Below are 20,522 nucleotides of genomic sequence, written 5' to 3' on the forward strand. Positions count from 1 at the left end.
CTTGTGAATGGGCAAGACGGAGACAGGCTCACCGTGTGAGTGTGAAGCTGGCTGTCTACCAGCCGAGGAGCAAAGCCAGAACAGACCCTCCCCCACGTCCTCAGCAGGAGCAGCCCAGCAGCCACTCTCGACCTTGGACTTCCTGCCTCCAGATCAGAGACACTGCGCTGTGGTTCCTGAAGCCCTGACTCGGGGTCTGTGTCAGGGCAGCCGAGCAGACTCGGATGCTCCTTAAACATCCATCGTCTGCCCAGCCTGTTTTCAGAACTTTAAGTAACTGGGATATGGGTGCAAGTGTTAAGATACGAGGCTGCGTGTGAAGACTGGTGGCCCTGGGGAGGAGTGGTGGTATTCACTGCAGCCTGGGACAGCTCTTGCCTCCAGTCCTGCAGCCCTGACCTCTCATGACCTCTCTTCCTCCGGCCTCCATCCCTCTGGCTGCAGTGAAATCAACATCCTTGATCCTTGAGCTAGGGATCCACCTTCACCACCAGGCATCCCCCTAACACGTGCAGCCCCATTTGTGTTCAGTTCCTCCTTGTCTTTCAAAAACATCTCTGGTTTTCCCCATAAAGCTCTTATTTCTGGGGAGATTTGCTCCAGGCCGCATTACTCTCTGGTTGCTTTTATCACAAGTGGGATCTTTGTGAAAATCACATGTTCTGCAAACAAGTGTGATGCGGCTCTGGGTCTATTTCTATGGGGTGATCTCGCCTGCGCCCAGATGGTGCCAACATGCGCTTCCCTCCCCTGGGCTGCCTGCCTCCCCAGGCTGTCCAGACTCTCCTGGGTGGAGCCGGGCCGTTTGATGATGCCCACGGGCTGAGCAGCACGCCAGGCTATCCGGGGACACGCACCAGTGTGTCACTTCCCAGGAAGCTTTCCGATCTCCCGTCTCCAACTCCCGAGGCCCCTCGCAGGGACACACCCCCTTCCAGCTGGTGGGAACATCCGGGGTTCATGCCTGCCACACACAGAGCCTCGTGGACAGTCACCTCGAACACCGTATCATCTGTGACATCAGTCACAGGACCCCGAGGACAGCCTGACCCCAAGCTGGGCAGCGCCCATGCTGGGCTCATAAGCAGCAAGACACAGTCCTGAGGACTAGCCAGAGGGCCTGAGTGGAACCCCAGCAGCCTACAGCCTGTGATGGGGTCTGAGACAGGGCTGCCTGGAGATCTGCCACCAACTCCCAGCCTCACCCAGCCCCTCCTTCACACCTGGCGGGGGGTGGGGGGGGGCAGCTGCTACGTGCAGACATGTGAGCAGCTGAATCTGAAAATGAGAAAAATGAAACCAGCTTGGAAAAGAAAAGCAGCACATAAAATGTGGGTTTGGTGGACGTTCACACACTCAAGGAATAATGATCCATGGCTAACAGCCCCCGGGCATGTAAAGGGCACAGTTCTGAGACATCCCACCACGGCGCCCAGATACACTTTTCTGTTTAACACCAGCAGGGCGGCCCCACCACAGGCACATCCAGCTAGCAGCAGGCCGTCCTCTTTCCTGACTGACCAGATGATATCTGTTACGGACTCAGTCTGTCTCCCCAAGTTCACATTGAGCCCTATGCCTCAGCGTCACGGGGCTGGGAGGTGAGAGTAATGAAGGTGGGGCCCTGGCGAAGCATCAGTGACCTTAGAGACCAGGAGGCAGTCCCTCACCAGGCTGGGCCACGCCAGCACCCAGAGCTCCAGCCTCCAGCACCAGCGAGTAAAGCCCATGAATTTGAGCTGCTGACCAGTGGATTCTGTTCCAGCCATCAGTCGGACTAGAATAGCCTCTTCAGTTTCTGGGAGGGGAGGGACTTTCCGGAGGCCCCCTCACCAGAATGTGCATTTTTAGAAAGCACCGTTCCTGCCCATGAGGCACACAGATTGGAGTGTGAAAGCGTGGGGCCTCTGGCCGGGGCAGCGCAGGCAGCCAGTGGGACTGACCTTCTGAGCCCTCGGCCTCCCGGCCCTGAGGCAGCAGCTGGGCTTCCTCCTCCTCCTCCTCCTCCGGCGCCACCTCCTCTTTCGCGCTGCCTCCTGCCTCCTCCAGGAGGGCTGCCCCGGCTGCCCCTTCTCCAGGAGACCTGGGGTCATCCGGCTTGGGCTTCTTGGGCTGGCTCCGTTTCCGGTGAGACCTGGAGAGGGAGATGCATCAGAGGGGAGGTGAAATAATGCAAGGGAGAAGCACCGGGCTGTGCGCTCCGCCCAGAGAGAGAGCCAAGACGAGCACCCCCCAGGAGGGCAGGGGAAGCGGGGCCCTGGGTGGGGTTGGCTCCTGGGGGCAGGGGCGGGAAAAGGAGAGAGGCCTGGGGGAGGGGAGGATGATGGTGAGGGTGGGCAGTATCAAGCGGGTGCGATGGCAGCTGGCGATGGGATGCAGGGATGGACGGCTCTAAGAGCCTCTGTGTGGAGGGCGTGGGGAGACAGGAGTGTGAACCCGGGTGGAAACAGCGGCTGGTAGAAAATGCCTGCGTGACGGACAGACGGTGCACTTACGAGAGCCCCAGCCTCCGGGTCTGCTCTTTCTTCCTCTCTAGACTGGGTTTTCTCTCCTCCTCAGTCTTTTTCCAGTGTCTGTTTTCCTTCAGACTAATTTGTCTAGAATGTAAACGTCAGGGGGTTTTTCTCTAGGACTCGTGTTAACCCCAGATGGCTCACCGCAGGGCCTGGCCCCGCCCGGGCTTTCCCTGCGTCTGCTCCACCCGCAGGAGCTCTGTGCCCAGAGCCTGCAGTGACCCCTCGGCCCCTCGTCTAAGCTGCACCCGGCCCCCAGCCCCTGCCCCTGCCCCCCAGGGATTGAGGGAGGTCCTCGGGCCCCAAGTGAGTGTCCCAGGTAAGGCTGAGCTGCAGCTTCCGAGTGAAAGCCAGGGGTAATCAGGGTTAAAAAGAAGAAAGGAAAGCGATAAGGGGGGGGGCGGGCTGCAGGTTAGTGGCCAGGGCACCTCTGCCGGGCTCGGGCTGTGGGGATGTCCCTGCCAGTTCCCGGAACCTTCCAGGGAGGGGACAGAGAAGTTTAGAGACCACAGGAGGTGTGTGACTGGCCCAGGAGCTGGGGCGGGGGGTGGGCGGGGAAAAGCCCTGCCTGGGGAAGGGACAGTGGGCCAGCCCAGGCTGCAGGCTAGGGCTTCCCGCCGGCCCTGGCAGGCTCAGACACCAAGACCTCCCACTGACAAGGACCAGGCGCTCACTCAGGAGCCATCGGCCCAGGGCTGGGCAGGCGGGGCCCCAAAGGCTCCGGAGGCCAGAACCCCCACCTCCTCCTAGGGCGTCTGCAGTGGCCCTAGCCCCTGACGCTGGCTCCCGGAATGCCTCCTTCTAACTGTCCCCTGATGCTAACCACTGACTGCTGCTGGTCCTTTGCTGCTCGCTGCCTGACTGACCCGCAGGCCCCTACCCATGGCTGGCAGCTGCTCTGTGCCCTGAGCCCAGGCATGGCCCAGCGTGTGACAAGCCCTACTGGATGTTGGCAGCATGGACCGCCCCGATGACCACAGGCGGGAGTGGGGAGCATTCCAGGGAGGGCGCGTCATGGGCAGAGCATGGCATCACACACAGCATGGCGTGCAGGGGTGCACGGCGATGGGGAGGGATGCGGGAGGACAGGCAGGCAGGGCAGGATGGGAGGGAGCATGAGAGACTCAGGCCCACCAGGGGACACTCCCCACACTGGGTGAAGCCCTGACTCAGAGACAGGCGGGAAGCTGCGGGCTTTTCACCCACAGTCACCTGGAGGCTTCTCTCAGGGTCTGGGGACGCTGCAGGGCCGGGTGCCCAAACGAACCCCTACAATGGCCACCACGTCCAGGTGTCCTCCTCTTGCCAACTCACCTGGCCTCTGTGTCCTGCAGCACCCCCCTCCCCCCCAGCATTTCCCCTCCCCCCACCTGGAACCGGCCCCAGAGGCCACTTCTGACCCTGCCCCACCCACTTTCAGGGTCCTTAGAGAGCCCAGACTCTCCTCAGCCCCCAACCCATCACTGAGGGGCTTCCCCAGTGGTTCAGCAGTAAAGAATTCGCCTGCCAATGCAAGAGACACAGGTTCAATCCCTGATCCGGGAAGATCTCACATGGCTTGGGGCAACTAAGCCTGTGCGCCCCAACCACTGAAGCCTGTGTGCCCTAAAGCCCGTGCCCCACAAGAGAAGCAACCACAATGAGAAGCCCATGTACTGCAACTGGAGAGCAGCCCCCGATTGTCGTAACTAGAGAAAGCCTGAGTAGCAGTGAAGACCCAGCACAGCCACAGATATATAATATACAAAATTAGAAAATACACCACTGGGCTCAGAGCTCTGTCCCTAGCACCAACTCCCCCAGCAGCTACTGGGCCTCACTAGTTCAAGGACTCCCCATGATAAGTGAAACTAGGCACAAAGGTGGAGGCAAAGGGGACAGCAAAGTGCACATCGCATGCAAAGAGTCTGTTTCATGAGAACATAAGCTGGGAACAACACTGGGAGGATCTGGGGCTAACTTTCTTGTGGCTAGAGGAGGTACGTCACCTCACACACCCTAATCACTGTCTGGCTGCAACAGGATCCCCAGGGCCACCTCCATATTATGTCTTTCTGATCCCATGAACATAGTTCGTCCATGAACAAATCTGCTTCACTGCATTCTTTGCTTTCTCATCCTGGAGTCAGTAACTGGCCTCCTATCCCTGATGCTTAGTGTTCTTAGTTATCTCCAAGTTCTTGGTGTGGCCTCCTAGGCAAGGGTCACTTGCTTCTAAAGGACAGTCCGGGGCCATCCCCTTATCTGAGGCTGCCTTGGACTCTCTTGGATTGGATCCAGTTTCCTTGATCACATGTCTTTCTTGATTGATGCCCTTGTTTAGCTGCAGCACACCCTCCAGCAGCTTTCTCAGGTAGGAGGACAAACCTGGGACTTGCTCCCTTCTCACACGTGGTTGGTAATTTGGCTGGGTCCATGCTTCTGGGCTGAAATGACTGCTCTCCTGACCTTTGAGGCCCCTGTCCTCTGTCTATTAGCTTGCAGCATCACAATCGCCAAGTTTGATTCCATTTGGGCCCCGTGTTCCTTCTGTTGACCTTTTACTCATTCCAGAGGCTTGGGTGTCTTCTGTTTAACACACGTTGTGAAGCGTCTCCCAACCCACCTCTTGTATCTCTTTTCTCTCTTAAATGCCCAAGTGCCATCTCTTCTAAAGTCTTCTTTTTACACAGCAGGTTCTTCCACAAATGTCATCACCCACTCTCTCGGAGAAGAGGTAAGTGTTCTTCTGCTCATTGTCGGCCTCTTCTGTGAGGTCCTGCTTTTTGTTTGAGACCCTTTTGCGCTGAGTTGCCTCAGAGGTTTAGGGGGCCCTTCTGAGAGGTCAGGAGGTGATGGTGGCGGGAGAGCTCAGGAGCACGGCAGGGTCAGGGTGGCTGGTGGGAGCGAGCTGGAGGCGCAGGGGTGTCCATCTGGCCAGGGCATCAGGCGCAGGGAGGACGGGAGACCAGGCCAGCCCCTCAAGGGTCTGGGAGCAGCAGAGGGGGCAGGGATGTCCTCTGACTCCTTGTTTCCATGGGAGTGAGGATGGCAGGTAGAAAGGAGGCGGGTAGGAGCTGCAGGGCTGGGTAAGGGAGGCTGGCGGGCTCTTGCCTCCTGTAGGGGCAGCTGGAGGTCCCACCAGGGGCAGCAGCAGAGGGTGGGGAGGGACGAGGACCACGTACTCAGAGATGAGCACTCCCCCCACCCCAACCGAGCCTGGCTGCTCAGAGGCTCTGTGCAGGGTGCACATGAGGGGCTGGCGGAACACACACCTCTGGCAACATGTGGACAACGCAGCTCTCGTTGGAAATAATCAAGAGCTGAGAGGAAAAGACTGTCCACACATGGAGAAGGGCTGCTCAGGCAGGAGTGGGGGCAGGGGATTAGAGCCAAGACACCAGCTGGGCAGAGCACCAGCAAGGACAAGGTCACAGGTTACGGGTCCTATTTATCACAGGGTGGGGTCAGTTCACTAGACAAGATTTAGGCATGAGAAGGAAATCCACGGGGAGCATCGTTTTCTCCCAAAGGAGCCAATACCAGACTGTGCTCTGCGGTGACATCTGGGGTATGGTATTGGAAGAGGGGGCAGGAAGGCTGGGCCCTCGGGGGGGACGGGGGGTGCTGGATGAGCCATCTGAGCAAGGACTGGGGAGTCACTGCAGTGACCCAGAGGAGGTGGCGAGGGTACACAGGGGGGCAGGGGGGCCCACAGATGGCCGGTGAGGAGCCCACCCCAATGGGGACGTGTGTGGTTGTCACACTGGCGGGGGGTGCTCCTGGCATCGAGTGGATGGAGCCAAGGATGCTGCTCCACCCCCCACCCAGAGCCTGGACAGTCCCCTCAGAGGATGTCAGCAGGCCTGGAGGGAGACCCTGGTCTAGGGATAGACCCAGGTTTATCCCAATCTGGCCCAATCTGAGAGCATTGTCTCAGCGCTCCCCGCTACTCCTGACAGCCCGCGTGGAGGGGAGGCTCTCTTCTGATCTCTGCTGTTGTCTCTCTCCCCCAATCTGCTCTGTGCTCCCCCCAATCGGGCCCAAGACAAGGATATTTGGGTGGTGCCCCCCGCACCTCCAACCAACTCTCCAACAAGGGAGGCTCGGTGAGCCGGTGGCCCTGGAGGCCAGGCACAGTGGGTTGAGGGCAGGGCGGCTGCGCGGCCAGCAGGGAAGCTCACAGGGCCTCTGCTAGCGGGGGCCTCAGCCCCCAGCTGGGGCTTGGGGCTCCACTCCTGAGCCCTTCATCTGTCAGCCTCTTCAGAGAATGCCCCCCAAAGTGGGGGACTCGGCCTTATCTCACATACTAAATGTGTCCTTGGCAACACGACCTAGCTGGTCATTCAGTCCCAGGCTGGCACACAGAGAGAGAAGGTGGGAAGGAGCCCTGTGCTGTGGGACACATTGGCGGGGGTGGGGGGTGGCGCGGGGTTCCTCCTCTGTACACAGAAGGTTCCAGCGTGGCCTGGCCCGAGGCCTTGTCCTCGTCCTCTGGGCAGGCTCCTCTCACAGCCCCACATCCCTTTCCTCCTTGGAGGGAGCCCTGAGTCGCTCCACTGACCAGTTAGCCTGAGCCACCACCAGCCAAGCATCCTGCAGTGCTGGATTGGGTTGAGAGCCGGCAGCTGAAGAGTCAGCAGGCTCACTTCCCACTCTCGGGAGAGATGAGGAGCCACCCTGAGGCAGTGCTCTTGGGGAGGAACACACGGAGTGGGAAATCAAAGGGAGAGACAACGGCAGAGACAGAAGCGAGCCTCCCCTCTGCGCGGGCTGTCAGGAGTAGCGGGGAGCGCTGAGGCAACGCTCTCAGAGAGGGGGTGAGGGTGGAAACACACGGATGAGAGCACAGAACGGAGGCCGGCCCCGGGGGAGAGAAGCTGCCCGGCGGGTGTGACCACCCAGCCAGGACGATTTCTCCCAGTGTCGGCAGAGTGTGGGGGCGCCACCAAGGAGGCGCTGCCCAAGGAATGAAGTGGCCGGGCCCCCACCCATCAGGGACCAGGCTCTGGGGAGGCATCACCCATGGCCAGTGGGGACAGGATCTGCCAGCAGTGACCGAGGGCCACAGACGGAAGCCTTGCGGAGGCCCGGATCTGCTCACTGTCTGTTTTGGTGTCACCCGTAAACTGTGAGTGGTGGTCGTGTTTTTCAGTGGTTCCAAAGTTAAAGGATAATGACCTTCTGTGGCATGTGGGAATGGTATGAAATTCCCACTTCAGTGTCTGTAAATAAAGTTTTATTGAGATACACCACACTCACTGTTGACAGACCGTCTACAATCCAGGGTGACCTCCATGGAGCCGAGAGGTCACAGGAGAGCCTGCTGGGCCCTGAAGCCTGGACGCAGACACGTGTGATGCTCTGGGCTGCCCCGCCAGCTCTAACCACGCCCCGAGCCCAGTGAGGCCCCGGTGGCCGTTCCCTGAGCACCAAAAAGGGATCTGTTTCAACTCTGTCCATGGGCAGCTCAGGCCCCAAGAACCGGGATATTCCCCAGAGAAAGAGTACGATGGAGATGGACACTTCCAAGGCCGCACAATGCTGTCTTTCTCTGCCACCCACAACCTCCTGGCCAGATGCCAAGCACAGATGCCAGGAGGGGGTGGCCATGTGCTCTCTCCTTCCCCACCTGACAGCAGGCAGGAGCTGGGCAGGGACAGGCATACTGGGTGGGAGGAAGGCTAGGAGGAGGCCTCTGAGGTGGAATGGAGGGCGGAGAGCGTCCAGGGGACAGGTCTGTGCAACCACCCCTGTAACTACCGTAACCACCCCCATAACCACCATCCATAACCAGGATGCAAGGAACACATCACCCGAGGCACCAGAACAAGCAGCCACAGACACGCTGGGCAGGAGTGAGGCTCCCATCCGGGTTGCGGGGGGCCTCAGGCTCTCAGCTCCTGTCCTTGTTCAAGAGTCAAGAAGGGTCTCACAGCCCCAGTGCAGAAATGGGGCTCTCGCACCCAGAACAGTGAACCAAAAGCCTGAGACAGACAGTGTGTGGGGCCCTGGGAGGGAAGACGAGGAGTGAGAGGGAGCCCGAGACCCCGACAACACAGATAGTGCTGGCGGTGATGCACTAAGAGCTGGAGGAAGAAATCAGCCTGAAAAAACACTCTGCTTCCGAAGCAGGAGAAATGGTAGAGGGGGAGAGATGAGAAGAGGGAGAATGGGGGACCGCCTGGCTGGAGGAGCAGCAGCCGGGGCGGCTGGGCAGCTCACCTGCGCAGAAGCTTGGCCTTGAGGGAGGCCCGGGAGGCGCTCCAGGTACTCAGCTCTGGGCTGCTCAGGGCCGTGGGCCGCGTGTGGTCCAGCACCGTCAGGTCTTTGCCCTGCTTCCACAGCTCGTAGCGCTCCGGCTGCAGAATGCGCACAAAGACGTCCATGGAGATCTTGACCATGTCCTTCCGGCACGTGCACTGCGTGGGGGAGCAGGAGAGAGATGGCTGAGCCTGCGGGCCTGCGACCCCACACCACCCAGGGCATGCTGAGCCCACCCTGTCCTCCCAAGAAGTTCTCTCATGAGACACGAAAGGGTGTCTTCTCATCCCGATGGGGAGGGAGAGGGGAGGCTGCTGCATCCCCCAGTGGGTGCCTCTGGCCCACCCCCCAGAGTCACACCCCATCTGCATAGGGTCCACTGTGGTGCCCAGACTCACTCAGGAGCCCAGAGGCCACGTGGTTTGAGCTTCGGCCACCTGAAGTCACTTCAAACCAAAATCTGCCCCCCAGTCAGATGCACGTACCCCCAACCAGGTAAAACGCCCATGCAATGTTCTCTAACAGCGGTGATTACAGAGTAAGGAAGAGGGGAAAGCTATCCATCTCCATGGGGCAAACAAAGAAGTGAAGGTGATGTGGAGAAGGTGCTCACATGGCCCAGAGTCCCTGCTGCCGGCTTCAGGGGAGGAAGCTGAGAGTCTGGGAGGCTTGGCACTGGACCCCAGGCCGGCAGGACTCGCCGCAATGCCGGCCTGGCCAGGGGAGCCCCTTGTGCCTGGGCGCGGCAAGAGAGAGGCTTGCTGAGGAGGACTCCTGGGCTGAGATGGGGTCCTTCCGCCCCCTCCTCTGCTGTGTAGACTCTCAACACCCCAACACACACACACACCATGTGTTCTGGGAGCCTTTCCCTTGTATTGCACTGTCAGAAGCGCCTTGAAACTAGGCCCCAAGCAGGAGGAACCGTGGACGTCCCAGGGAGCTGGGGGCTGGAGAAGCCCAGCAAGGACTGCAGAAGCTGGGCTCAGGACAACGAGCCTTCAGTCAAGGGAAGGAAGCCAGGCAGCCCTGGCCTCCCGCTTACCTGTGGGCCGAGGCCATGGGCAAGATGGTAGGAGGAACAGAGGGGACCGCTGGTTTAGGGCAGGGCTGGTGACCTGCCCACAGAGAGTGGAAAGGACCAGAGTGGAAGCTTCCAGCTCCATGGGTTACCAAGGTCTGTGACGACTTAGCCCTGTCGTCACTTGGGAAGCAGCAAGACCAACTTACAAACACATGGAGGTAGGCGAGTGCCAATAAAACTATTGCCAAAAAAGGCAGAGGGCCAGATGTGGCACAGGCCATGGTTTGCCGGCTCCAGGTGTAGACTCCAGGGCAGGGATCCCCAACCCAGTACTGGTCCACAGCTTGTTATGAACTGGGCTGCTCAGCAGGAAGTGACCAGGAGGCAAAATGGAAACCACTCCCCCTTCCCAGGTCCGTGTAAAAATTCCATCTTCCACGAAACTGGTCCCTGGTGCCAAAAAGGTTGGGGACCACTGCTGGAGAGGAAAGGCCAGCTTCAGGCAGAGGCACTTTCTCAGAGCAGGCTTGACATGGGGGGCTGTGCTTGCCTTCCTCTGAAGGGGCATGGTCCTCGCCTCCTTAGGGGGCCATACCTGTCCCAAGAGTTGCACCAGGAGGCCGCGGGGCGGCTGTCCCTGGGGGACACCTGCACCACAGCCTCTGCAGCCCTACTCCAATGCCCGCCTGTCAGATAAACAGGCATAGGAGACGCTTATTCCCAAAACCACACTTTAAAAATGTCTCAGGATTTTTATTTCCCGGGTTGAGTGTGTGTGATCATGCCCCTGCAGGTAAATGCAAGTGTGTGTATGGATGTGTGTATGTATGAATGCATTTAGAATTGAATATGCACTTATTTTTCATCCCATACAATTTTCAAAGGATGTTATGAATGCGTTTCCATGTTAAATGCGCGTCTTGCCTCCGTGTACAACCGTCTCCATGTACAGCCACCTCCGTCACTGCCACTTTCTCAATAGAAATGAAGGGAGCAGAAGGAAAAGACTTAATTGAATGCAGCAATTATGTACCACCCCGACAAGTCCTTCCCAACCTCCCTAAGCTGGTTCAGAAACAGTGAGATATTTACAACCCGGAAATCTGAGGATGCTGGGCAGGGAGGTGGGGGGCAAACGCAGCATTTCTTGCAGCCCCTACTCCCCCACCCTGCCTGCTCCCAGGCCAGATCTGGGAGCTCAGCATGGGGACAGCAATAAGCCAACCACACCAAGTGGGAGGGAATACTTACAACCCAGCGATTTCCAGCAAACTCAATTCATTTAACGAAAAATTGCACGAGAGAGAGGCTGGCAGTACAATCTGGCTGCAGAGCGGCAGGGGTCCAGATGGCGCCCGGGTTCTGGGATCCTGGCCGGCTGCGGCCTGGCCGGTGTGGCCACCAACAGCAGCTTGAGGGATTTGTATCGAGTGGCCATGCAATTGCTTTTCCTTAAGTAATTAATAAAAGCACCTGTGTGGCCCTGGAGGGGACGGAGTGGACCTGGGGTGTGTCACCATGGCCTATAGCCCAGCCAGGGTCAGCGCTGGGAGCAGCAGCCCTCACGTCTCCGTGTGGTCCTTGGTGAGGCAGGGTGGGGCTGGTCGCTGGTGGGCATGGAGGTGCGCAGAGCATAGGCACTGGGGAAGATGCAGTGGGAGGGATGGAGGCAAGGCCCCACGGGTTCTGGGGGGCAGGAGGGACACCTCTGGTTTAGGACAGGGCAACAGTCACCTCCGTGGGCAGAGCAGCTGAGCCCAGGGTTGCAGACACCATAGACCCATCGCCTTATTTCAGCTCACAGTTTGGCAGAGGAATCTGCTAAGACCAGCGAAAAGAACTTGCAGGGCTGAGCACACCAGAGCTCCCCCCTTGCCCCACAGCCCGTACCTGGGCCCGTCTCCTGATTTATGACCCCCGCACAGTGGAATTGCCCACAGTGCTGTTTCATTTGGGCCTGTGAATAAGGATGGGGCCATGAGCTGCAGGGCTGGCCTGGAAAGGGGGCTCGGGCCACGACCCTCAGGGCAGCCATCTGGCTCCCAGTCAATCCTGAGGCCCTGCCAGAGCCATTAAAGCTGACTGCGTCTTCTACTGTCCCTCCAGTGCCTGTGCTCAGCAGCCCTGTCAGTTGGGAGCAGCCGGAGAGCATTCTCCCGGAGTGCCTGCCACCCGTTAGTTCTGATGGAGAGATGGGCCGGAAGGGGAGGAGGACCGCTGGCCCCCTGTAGCCTGAGTGTGCCCCAGGGGCCTCTGTTCCTTAAAGACTTGCCACCAGAGCCGCAGGGCGGAGCTCCTGTTTTGGAGCCTCCTGCACCAGGCAGCACTCGGGGAAAGGGGCCATCTGCAGACCGCAGGAGCAAAGGAAGCGGCAGGGACTGGGGTGGACACACGCTGCGTCGGGCCTGGGTCCCAAGGCCAGGATGCGAGACAGGCTGCATTGCCTGTGTGTCCCTGCCGGCCTCCAGGGTGGGCCTGTCCATAGGGGGCTCTGGGCCCCACTGACTGGGCCCCACCCCAAAATTCTAGGCCTGGAACTGTGGCCTCCCCCCATGTTGCAAGCAGAGGGAGGCAGTGCCCCAACACTCAGAACAAAACAGGCTCTGATGCAGCCTCTCATCAAGAGGGTCTGACAGCCCCACAAAAGCGCAGCTCAGAGAGCCCTTGACCAGTCAAGTTAATTAACCAGCGGGACGCAGAAGGAACAGAGCTGTTTAAAATGACAGCAGAGAGGAGACACAGGCCCCCACATCCCTCCACCAGAGTAGCAGGGACAGGATGCCCCCCCACCTGCCCTGGTAGCAGACACCGGCTACCTGCAGAGCAGAAGGCTGGCAACAGTGAGGGTGAGGGCGCAGCTCTGACCAGCCGGAGATGAGGCCTTCCTCCTCCCAAGGATCACACCCAAGGATGTGAAATCCAAAGACTGTCTGTTGCATCACAAAGAGAAAAACGCACACGCCAGGTGCACATAAACACAGTGTGTGTGCACACACACACCATGTGTACACACTTCAGGACAACTCTAACCACACCACTCTACAGCCGTGGACCGAATGGACAGGTATGGAGCTGGCAGACAGCCCTGCGGGGGCTGGTTACTAGTCCTGAACACCAGTTCAACTACAGAAATGGTCTCAGGAGGGGTCTGCTGTCATAAGAAATACAGCATGCACAATCAAAATTACAGGATAGTCCCAGTTACAACCAAAAATCTTCAGAAAAAGCCAAGGGCTTCGTCAAACCCCAACCACAGTTCTTTTGATGGGAGAATTGGGATTAAATGATTTTGTGGCTTTTTTTCTTTCCAAATCTCTTTATTGAGCAGGTACATCATTTAAGTTGGTTGAGAGCCGGGCAAATTATGGAATCTGACCTGCCACATGTTTTTTTAAATAAAGTCTTATTGGCACATGGCTGTGGCCACAGTCATATTAATGCTGATACCACAGAGCCAAGCAGTCACAAAGAGACTGGAAGGCCCCCAAACCCACAAATATTCACTATCTCATCCCTTTTCAGAAAGTTTGAAAAACCTTGATTTAAGTCACAGAATCCCTTTTACAAGGTATCCTGAAGCCCTGACCCCCTCAATATGTCTGTACATACAGAGAAGGAATTAGGAGGTGAAGAAGATTAAATGAGGTCAAGAGGCTGGGGCCCTAACACTATAGAACCAGTGTCCTTATAAGAAGAATAGGCTAGACAAACAGAACTACTGCCACCGCCACCCCCCAGGTGAGGACACAGCAGGAAGCTGGCAGTCCACATACCAGGACTGGAGTCCCCACCAGGAAGCCAACCCCAGTGGCACCCTGATCTCAGGCTCCCAGCCTCAGGAAGTGTGAGGGATAAATATCTGTGGTTCAGCTGCCCAGTTTTCAGTACCGTGATCCAGCAGCCTGAGTTAATGGAAGACAGATGTCTATGTGGAAACCTACCATGGGCCCGGTGTTCACTGAGGAGAGTGAGATGCACACTCTCTACCACCTGCTGCCAGGATCTGGTGCTCACAGGTGCCAGGAAGCACCTAGAACCTGGCACCTGGAGGCCCAGCCCTGGAATCACCTCCTCCAGGCTGCACTTGCCTTCATACCAGCAGCCCAAGCCAGCTGCTCTTGGGAGAACATGCCCCCCCTCCCTGGAGCCCACTGAGACCTTGGTGGGCCTGGTCCAGTGGTGCACACCCCCTAGCTGGGCCTGGACCCCACTTTAAAGGGGACCGGGAGGCTGGACAAAGGGACTGGCCCCATGCAGTCTGGGGGCACCAAGTCTCCTTCTTACAACAGTGCTAGCTCCTAACCTCAAGCCGCAGATCTCACACACTCGGCCAGGCCAGCCTGAGGTTTTCTGACTTAGCAACGCCAACACTCACAAGGAGGGACACAGGAATCAAGGTCTCTGAGTGACACCTAAATGAAGAGGTCAATCCCCCAGTCACCTCACCAGGGCCCCTGGCAGAAGACACAAAAGGGCCAGTCTTGGGGGTGAGTTTTATTCTATTTCTCATGCTGGTGGGCGTGCAGGTGGGCCCCCTTTTCTTACTGAATCCACCCTAATATGTTGCACCCAACAGCAGTCACATTCTGTCCACACTTCAGAGATGCATCTAAGACAAGGCCCAAGGTCCAGGCTTGGCTCCCTCTCACCTCAGAGCAGAGCAGATACGAATCTTCCTGGAGCTTCAGGACAGTCTGACAAGCACATTCCAAGGCTTCAGTTTCCTGAGGTTTGGATGTTTAAAAAGACAGGCTCTGATCTAAATTAGATTTGGCAACTGAAGCCGTAAAGTCCCAGAGCAAAATGGTTTCCCACTTTTAGCTCCCACACTGGAACCGTCACGCCCTCCTTACTACTCAGGCTAAATGGCTTGGCCCCTCAGCCCAGCAACAGGCCTGGCCCTGCAGCAGCTTCCAGGAAGATGGGGAGAAACTTCCTTAAATACCTGCAGAGGGGGCAGGAACTCAGGGCCGAGAAGGGCCACATCCCCCGAGGTCCCCCTGAACGTCCCCCTGACTACCCCCTTGGCTGCCAGGACCAAGAGCCCCCTGTGTGCCCTTCCAGTCCAGCCCCTCCAGTTCTGGGCACTCTCTGCCCTTTCAACGCCCTGGAGAGGGGTGGGGGGCTCCTCCTGCCTCCTCACCCTCCCCCCAGTTACTGAGCCCCAGGGACTCGCCAGGGTCCCCAAGGACCCCAGTGTACATGTGGCCGGCCAGCTTCAGTTCTGCAGAAAGAAGGGGTTCAGAGAGAGAAGGGGTGAATGGGGGGAGAGGAGAGGACAGAGGGGAAGGGGGACAGAGGACAGAGGACAGTCAGGAAGGAAGGGGGCAGGAAGGATTCAGGGGCATCAGGGTTTCCACACAAGGCAGCACCCTGGCCACTGGGGCCTGGGCTGCTCCGCACACAGGGTGCCCCCAACAGGGCGCCTCCTGCCATGTAAGCACCCACCTACGTGAACCCCCTACCCACGGCTTGATCCCATCACAGCCTTATACAGAAGGCCGAGTCTTGACAGCATCCGCCAGAGGCTCAACAAGACGCACACTGGTCACTTCCAAATGACAAATGGTGAGGGTTACGACGGTGGAGTTCAGGGGCCCTGGGCCTGATCCACGAGCCCAGCTGGGGGCAGGGGGGTTGTCACCGCGTCGGAAGAGTGACACATCAAAGCAGTGGCATGCGTGCCCGGGTCTCGCAGGACCTGTAGCTGAGTTTGAGGAAAATGAGAAAGCAGGGTAGAACAGAGGTCTGTCTCTGGTTATCAGACCAGGGGAGCCAGGCAGGATAAATAGATTTTTCTTTTCTCTCCATAGCTTGAAAAAACAGAAATGAGAACTGTTGTATGGATCAGAGAGGATGGCCCCTGGGGTCCAGCAGCGCTCGGCATGAGCTGTCCAGGCAGAGAAGCAGGGGTGCCCCACATGGGGTGCGGAGCTGCGGTGCCTCCTGGGGATGCCTGGTTCCTCTGGGGAAGGAAGCTCTTAGTCTCTGAGCTGCAGGGCCCGAGTACAGCCAGGCCTCAGTGGGGAGAGGGGAGCGGGGGCCCCCGGCTCCATTCCTCCGTCCACCCTCATTCATCTCTGGCCTTGATCCTTGACAAGGTCCAACTCCACCTGCTGACCCTTCCAGGCCCATGAAGTTCTCCCTTGAGCCATCCCACACCCATGGCTGCCGGGCAGGAGGAGGATGCTGGGAGGACAGGCCAGTACCATGGCCAAATGGTTGGAGTCCAAATGAGCCATTTCCTGCTCTCCTGAAACCACAGCTAAGAGACTCGCAAGTCAAGGGCACCTGGGGCCGCACGGTGTACCAAAAAATAACAACTAAAAAATCAAAAGATAAAAGGACTAGACAAAGTAGAAAAGAGGTAAGAAAGTATAAAGAAACAAGATCACACAATCTGAAAGTCCACCTGAATAAGAGAGTTTGAAACAAAGAGAAGAGATGGAAAACAAAGCCATCAATGAAGTAACTGAGGAAAATTTCCCAGAATCATTAGTTTCTAGACCGAAACGGCCGAAGGAGTGTCAGGTGGCTAAAATCAGACTCACACCAAGGACGTAATAAAGAAACTTCAGAACACAAAGAGGATTAAAGAAGTTTCTAGAAGGCAGAAACACCTACCACCCACCCAGGATGGGGGACTGGAAGAGCAGCTGGCTTTCTGCCACGGTAGAGGACAAAAACCATGCGTGAGTCAGACCTCCAAGTTCTGCAGGAAACCATCGCCCACAGAGACTCCACACCCAGCAAACCGCCAGCCCTGTCCTCAGCAGCAGCTCCCGGGAGAGCGCCTCAGACTCTAGGGTCAGACATTCCACTGCGCTGTTTTTCTGCCCTTTTTGTTTGTTTCCTATTTCCAGAGGCAGAAAGTCTCAGAAAACATTACTGCTCTGCTCCTTTCTCCGAAGTCCCCGGAGGATGCCTACTTCCAGGGCAAGGTCAGAGCAGGGTGTCTACAGAGAAAGGGAGCGAGGGTTCCTTCCAGCACCCCGGCATCCTACCCTTCCCCAGGGCTTCCCAGGACATGCCCAGCCACTGACAGTGCTGGAGTGGGTCCCACTGAATCTGGGGTCCCCTCAGCAAGCATTTTGCTAAATGTAAAGAAGGCATCAGAAAGCAACATCCCACAAGCTCAGATATGCGCCCTGCACCTTCCTTGGGAGGGTGGTGCTGGCTTGCCTTGGAGACAAGGATCTTGTTTTAGGATCAGGATGCCCCAGTACTGGGAGCTTTGCTTATGTGATCTCATTTCCAACCGTGACGGCACAAGGCTGCACATCCTCTCCTCGGCCTCATGCCGTCAGGGTTGGAAATGGGATCAGGTAAACAATGTTCCCAGTACTGGGGCATCCTGATCCTAAAACAATACTCCTCCAACGTTCCCTCCTCTTCCTCTGGCCCCCTCCCCTCCGGGCCCCCTTCCTCCCATTCATCTGTTCCATGAAAGGCATCTGGGCTGCTCTCTGTCTGGTTCCCCAGCCTCCTACTGCATTCTCAATGCCTAAGGAATTACGCTTTACAAACTGTAATAATCTCCAGCAAAACTGAAATCATATAAAACGATGTGCTTTGGGAGAATAATGAAAGATCAAATGAAAACCTACTGAAAGCCAGACCTTCCTTTAACACCTCAACACAAAAGGAAACTCTCCCTCATGTCAAGCCTCAGGCCAGGAGAGGGGTTTCTGCTGACCCCGCCCTCATATGAGACACCCCCAACCCCAGCCTGTTCCCGGTGACCCTGAGGCCCCCCTTCTACGGGTCTCCCTGGTCAGAACTTCAGACAAGACCCCTGGAAGGCACTGCCAGGGGCTCTGTATTCATCTCAAGCTGGGGGCCTCTTTGGGGAACAAATACACAAAAACCATCTGTGAAGCCACGAGTTGGACCAACTCATTTGGGTCCAGAGGCCTGAGATCTAAAGAATGTAGGGGCCCAGGATTTAGGGGGATCCTCACCAGAGGAGAGTGAGGGCTCCCGTCTCCTGGCAGGTGTTCATCAATGCACCCCTCCCGGCCCCTGCCCCCACACAGAGAGCCCAGAGCTGCACCAACCAGCTCAGGACAGACTGGGGGAACAGCCAGCCCCTCGCAGGGTACAGAGTCTGAAGAACAGTGGGCAGCAGACACTCAGCCCCACTCCGCTCCCCCACCCCACTCCATCCCCACCCCCGCAGTTCCCACATCCTCCTTCCAGGGTATACCCTGCATCCCCACACAGGACAGAGGCATCCGGTCATCCCAGAGAAGACCCGGCCATCACCATTCCCACGTGCCTCCCCCCGGAATAGAGCACATAACCAGCCCCTCATTCCTCTCCGGGTGCACAGTGTTTCGGTGCCTGGATGGACGGCCCATCTGCACGTGGGCATCAGGCCGTCTCCAGTCTCCTGCCACGTGGTTCAGAACCCACAGGCACTGAGTTAACACAGTCCTGTCCACGGTGACTATTAACTTCCCTCACTCGGCGGACTCTTTGCTAACGGCAACCATCTCCTTGTCTTCTGACGGATGTGACCTGCTTTTTCCTTTCCGTTCTACTTTCTTTACCCCACGTGTTCAGTCCACAGTCTTCAAAGCTCCGATTCTGATAGAAAACCACCCCCCTCACATCCCTACGGCCCTCCCTACCTCAGGATGTCGGCCCTCAGTTCAGGGTCCCCTCGGCCTCTCAGCTACAGGAGGCATCGCAAGGGAGAGGAACCTGGGCAGTCACTAATAATCACAGTCACCCCCCGACTCCAGGTACACAAATGCCCCAACTCGCGGAGGCAGAGGATGGGGTCTGGGGCTGCAGCAGGGGCAGGAAGCTGGAGCTCCCCCACTGAGGGTGAGACCCCTCTGTGCCGTAGGAAGTGGGCGGGAAGGACCCCGGGGGCACTCCGTAAAAAGTCACTGTACCCCTACAAAAAGCTAATGCGGGGCACCTGCCCCACCCCCTCCACCAGGGGCCAGCAGCTAGGGAGCTGGGGGCCCACTGGAACCTGACCCCTAGGAACGCACACACCCTGCAGCATCTGCGCTGGGGGTGACCAGCCCTCCACCCCTTGTTGGAGAAGCCCTGCTCCAGTCTGAGCAGGGCCGGCAGCATCCACAGAGGACTCGGGTCACATCCCTGCTCCTCTGGTGGATGGAAGCGTTCAAGACTCTGGCGTATTCATGTCACAGAGTGCCATCGACAGGGGAGAGGGCCCGAAAGCCACAGGATGTTGCTCCCGCCCAGCCCTGGAGGCCAGAAGTCTGAGATGCAGGTGTGACAGGGCCAGGTCTTGAACCTTCCCTCCTCCAGAAGCCCCCGCTGGCTGATGCTGCCTGTCCCCCACATCGTGCCTTCTGTGGTCTCCCGGAGTCTGAGCACCCCAGGTGGCCTGTCCTCCGTCCGTGTCCCCCTCTGTGCAGCTTCTTCCTGTCTCCCGGCATTTGCAGGGTGACTGCTGCTGAGCAGATGCAGACGGGGAGCAGCACACATGCTTCCCAGGGAACAATCCCGGGGTGGGGGCAAGGGGCACGTCTGCCCACAAAGCGTTAAACACCCAGGGACAGGGAAGATCCCCCGCTGAGGAGCCCGCATCTGCCAGGCCAGCTCGCAGCCTGGCCCCCCGTTTCTGATGTAATCACCCGCAAGCTGCAGCAGGAGACGCAATAACAAACCAGTTCATTAGGAAATCCACTGGAAGCCCTCGGAAGCGCTTCATAAACAAAACCATTAGGTGCAGGGCTCCCAGGGCTCCCACGTCCATCCTTCGCTGGGGAGGCTGCTTCCTGGGGGCTGGGCAAGGTCACAGATCGAAACTTTGACCCCCAGGATGCTACCCCCACCCCAAGGTCACTCTCTTTCCTCCTCTACACAGAAAAGCCTCATCCGCCTAGCACTGTGGCTGCAGCCCGGCAGCCGAACTGGTCCTCCTGTGAGGGTCCCCGGACCTCTCCCCTTCTCAATTTAGTTCAGTCACTCAGTCGTGTCCAACTCTTTGCAACCCCATGGACTGCAGCATGCCAAGCTTCCCTGTCCATCACCAACTTCCAGAGGTTGCTCAAACTCACGTCCGTGGAGTCAGTGATGCCATACAACCATCTCGTCGTCTGTCATCCCCTTCTCCTGCTTTCAGTCTTTCCCAGTATCAGGATCTTTTTTAGTGAGTCAGCTCTTCACATCAGGTGGTCAAAGTATTGGAGCTTCAGCTTCAACATCAGATCTTCCAATGAATATTCAGGACTGATTTCCTTTAGGATTGACTGTTTTGATCTCCTTGCAGTCCAAGGGACTCTCAAGAGTCTTCTCCAGCACCACAGTTCAAAAGCATCAGTTCTTTGGTGCTCATTTTTTTCTATGGTCCAATTCTCACATCCATACACAACTACTGGAAAAACCATAACTTTGACTAGACAGGCCTTTGTTGGCAAAGGAATGTCTCTGCTTTTTAATATGCTGTCTAGGTTTGTCATAGCTTTCCTTCCTCCCCCTCTACCCAGATGCTAATAAACCTGGTGCTCTGGGCCATGCTCCCCAATGGTGTTCTTCCTGAGGACCCACTAGCCCCTCAGCTCTCCTCTCACTGCAGCCCTTCACCCACCACCCCTCTGGTGACCGGGACACCCGGTGGACTAGTCTCCCTTTGTTCTCCAGGCTCCAAGGGGAGCCAGCCCATCTGCCCTCTGTAGAAACCCCGCCATCCCAAGTCACAGTGTTGACCACGGCCAAAAACCAAATTCTGTCCACAGCAGGACAGTAGAAAGGTCCAG

The 20,522-nt window shown here is 57.6% G+C and overlaps 1 protein-coding gene across 2 annotated transcripts in view; it reads right to left on the reverse strand.

Annotated features, from left to right (window-relative positions):
* Positions 1-20,522, reverse strand: part of KDM4B (lysine demethylase 4B) — a 117,850-nt gene that overhangs the window by 18,005 nt on the left and 79,323 nt on the right. Inside the window, exons 10-12 of one of the 2 annotated variants that reach the window (XM_070464916.1) lie at positions 8,718-8,914; positions 2,496-2,597; positions 1,944-2,134 (exon numbers count right to left, since the gene is read on the reverse strand). In XM_070464916.1, the coding sequence (XP_070321017.1) occupies positions 1,944-2,134; positions 2,496-2,597; positions 8,718-8,914 (490 nt within the window). The remainder of the gene's footprint in view (positions 1-1,943; positions 2,135-2,495; positions 2,598-8,717; positions 8,915-20,522) is intronic. The other variant, XM_070464917.1, reaches the window with a different exon arrangement.

This window comes from Odocoileus virginianus, chromosome 3, assembly GCF_023699985.2.
Source record: "Odocoileus virginianus isolate 20LAN1187 ecotype Illinois chromosome 3, Ovbor_1.2, whole genome shotgun sequence".
Classification (NCBI taxonomy): domain Eukaryota; kingdom Metazoa; phylum Chordata; class Mammalia; order Artiodactyla; family Cervidae; genus Odocoileus; species Odocoileus virginianus.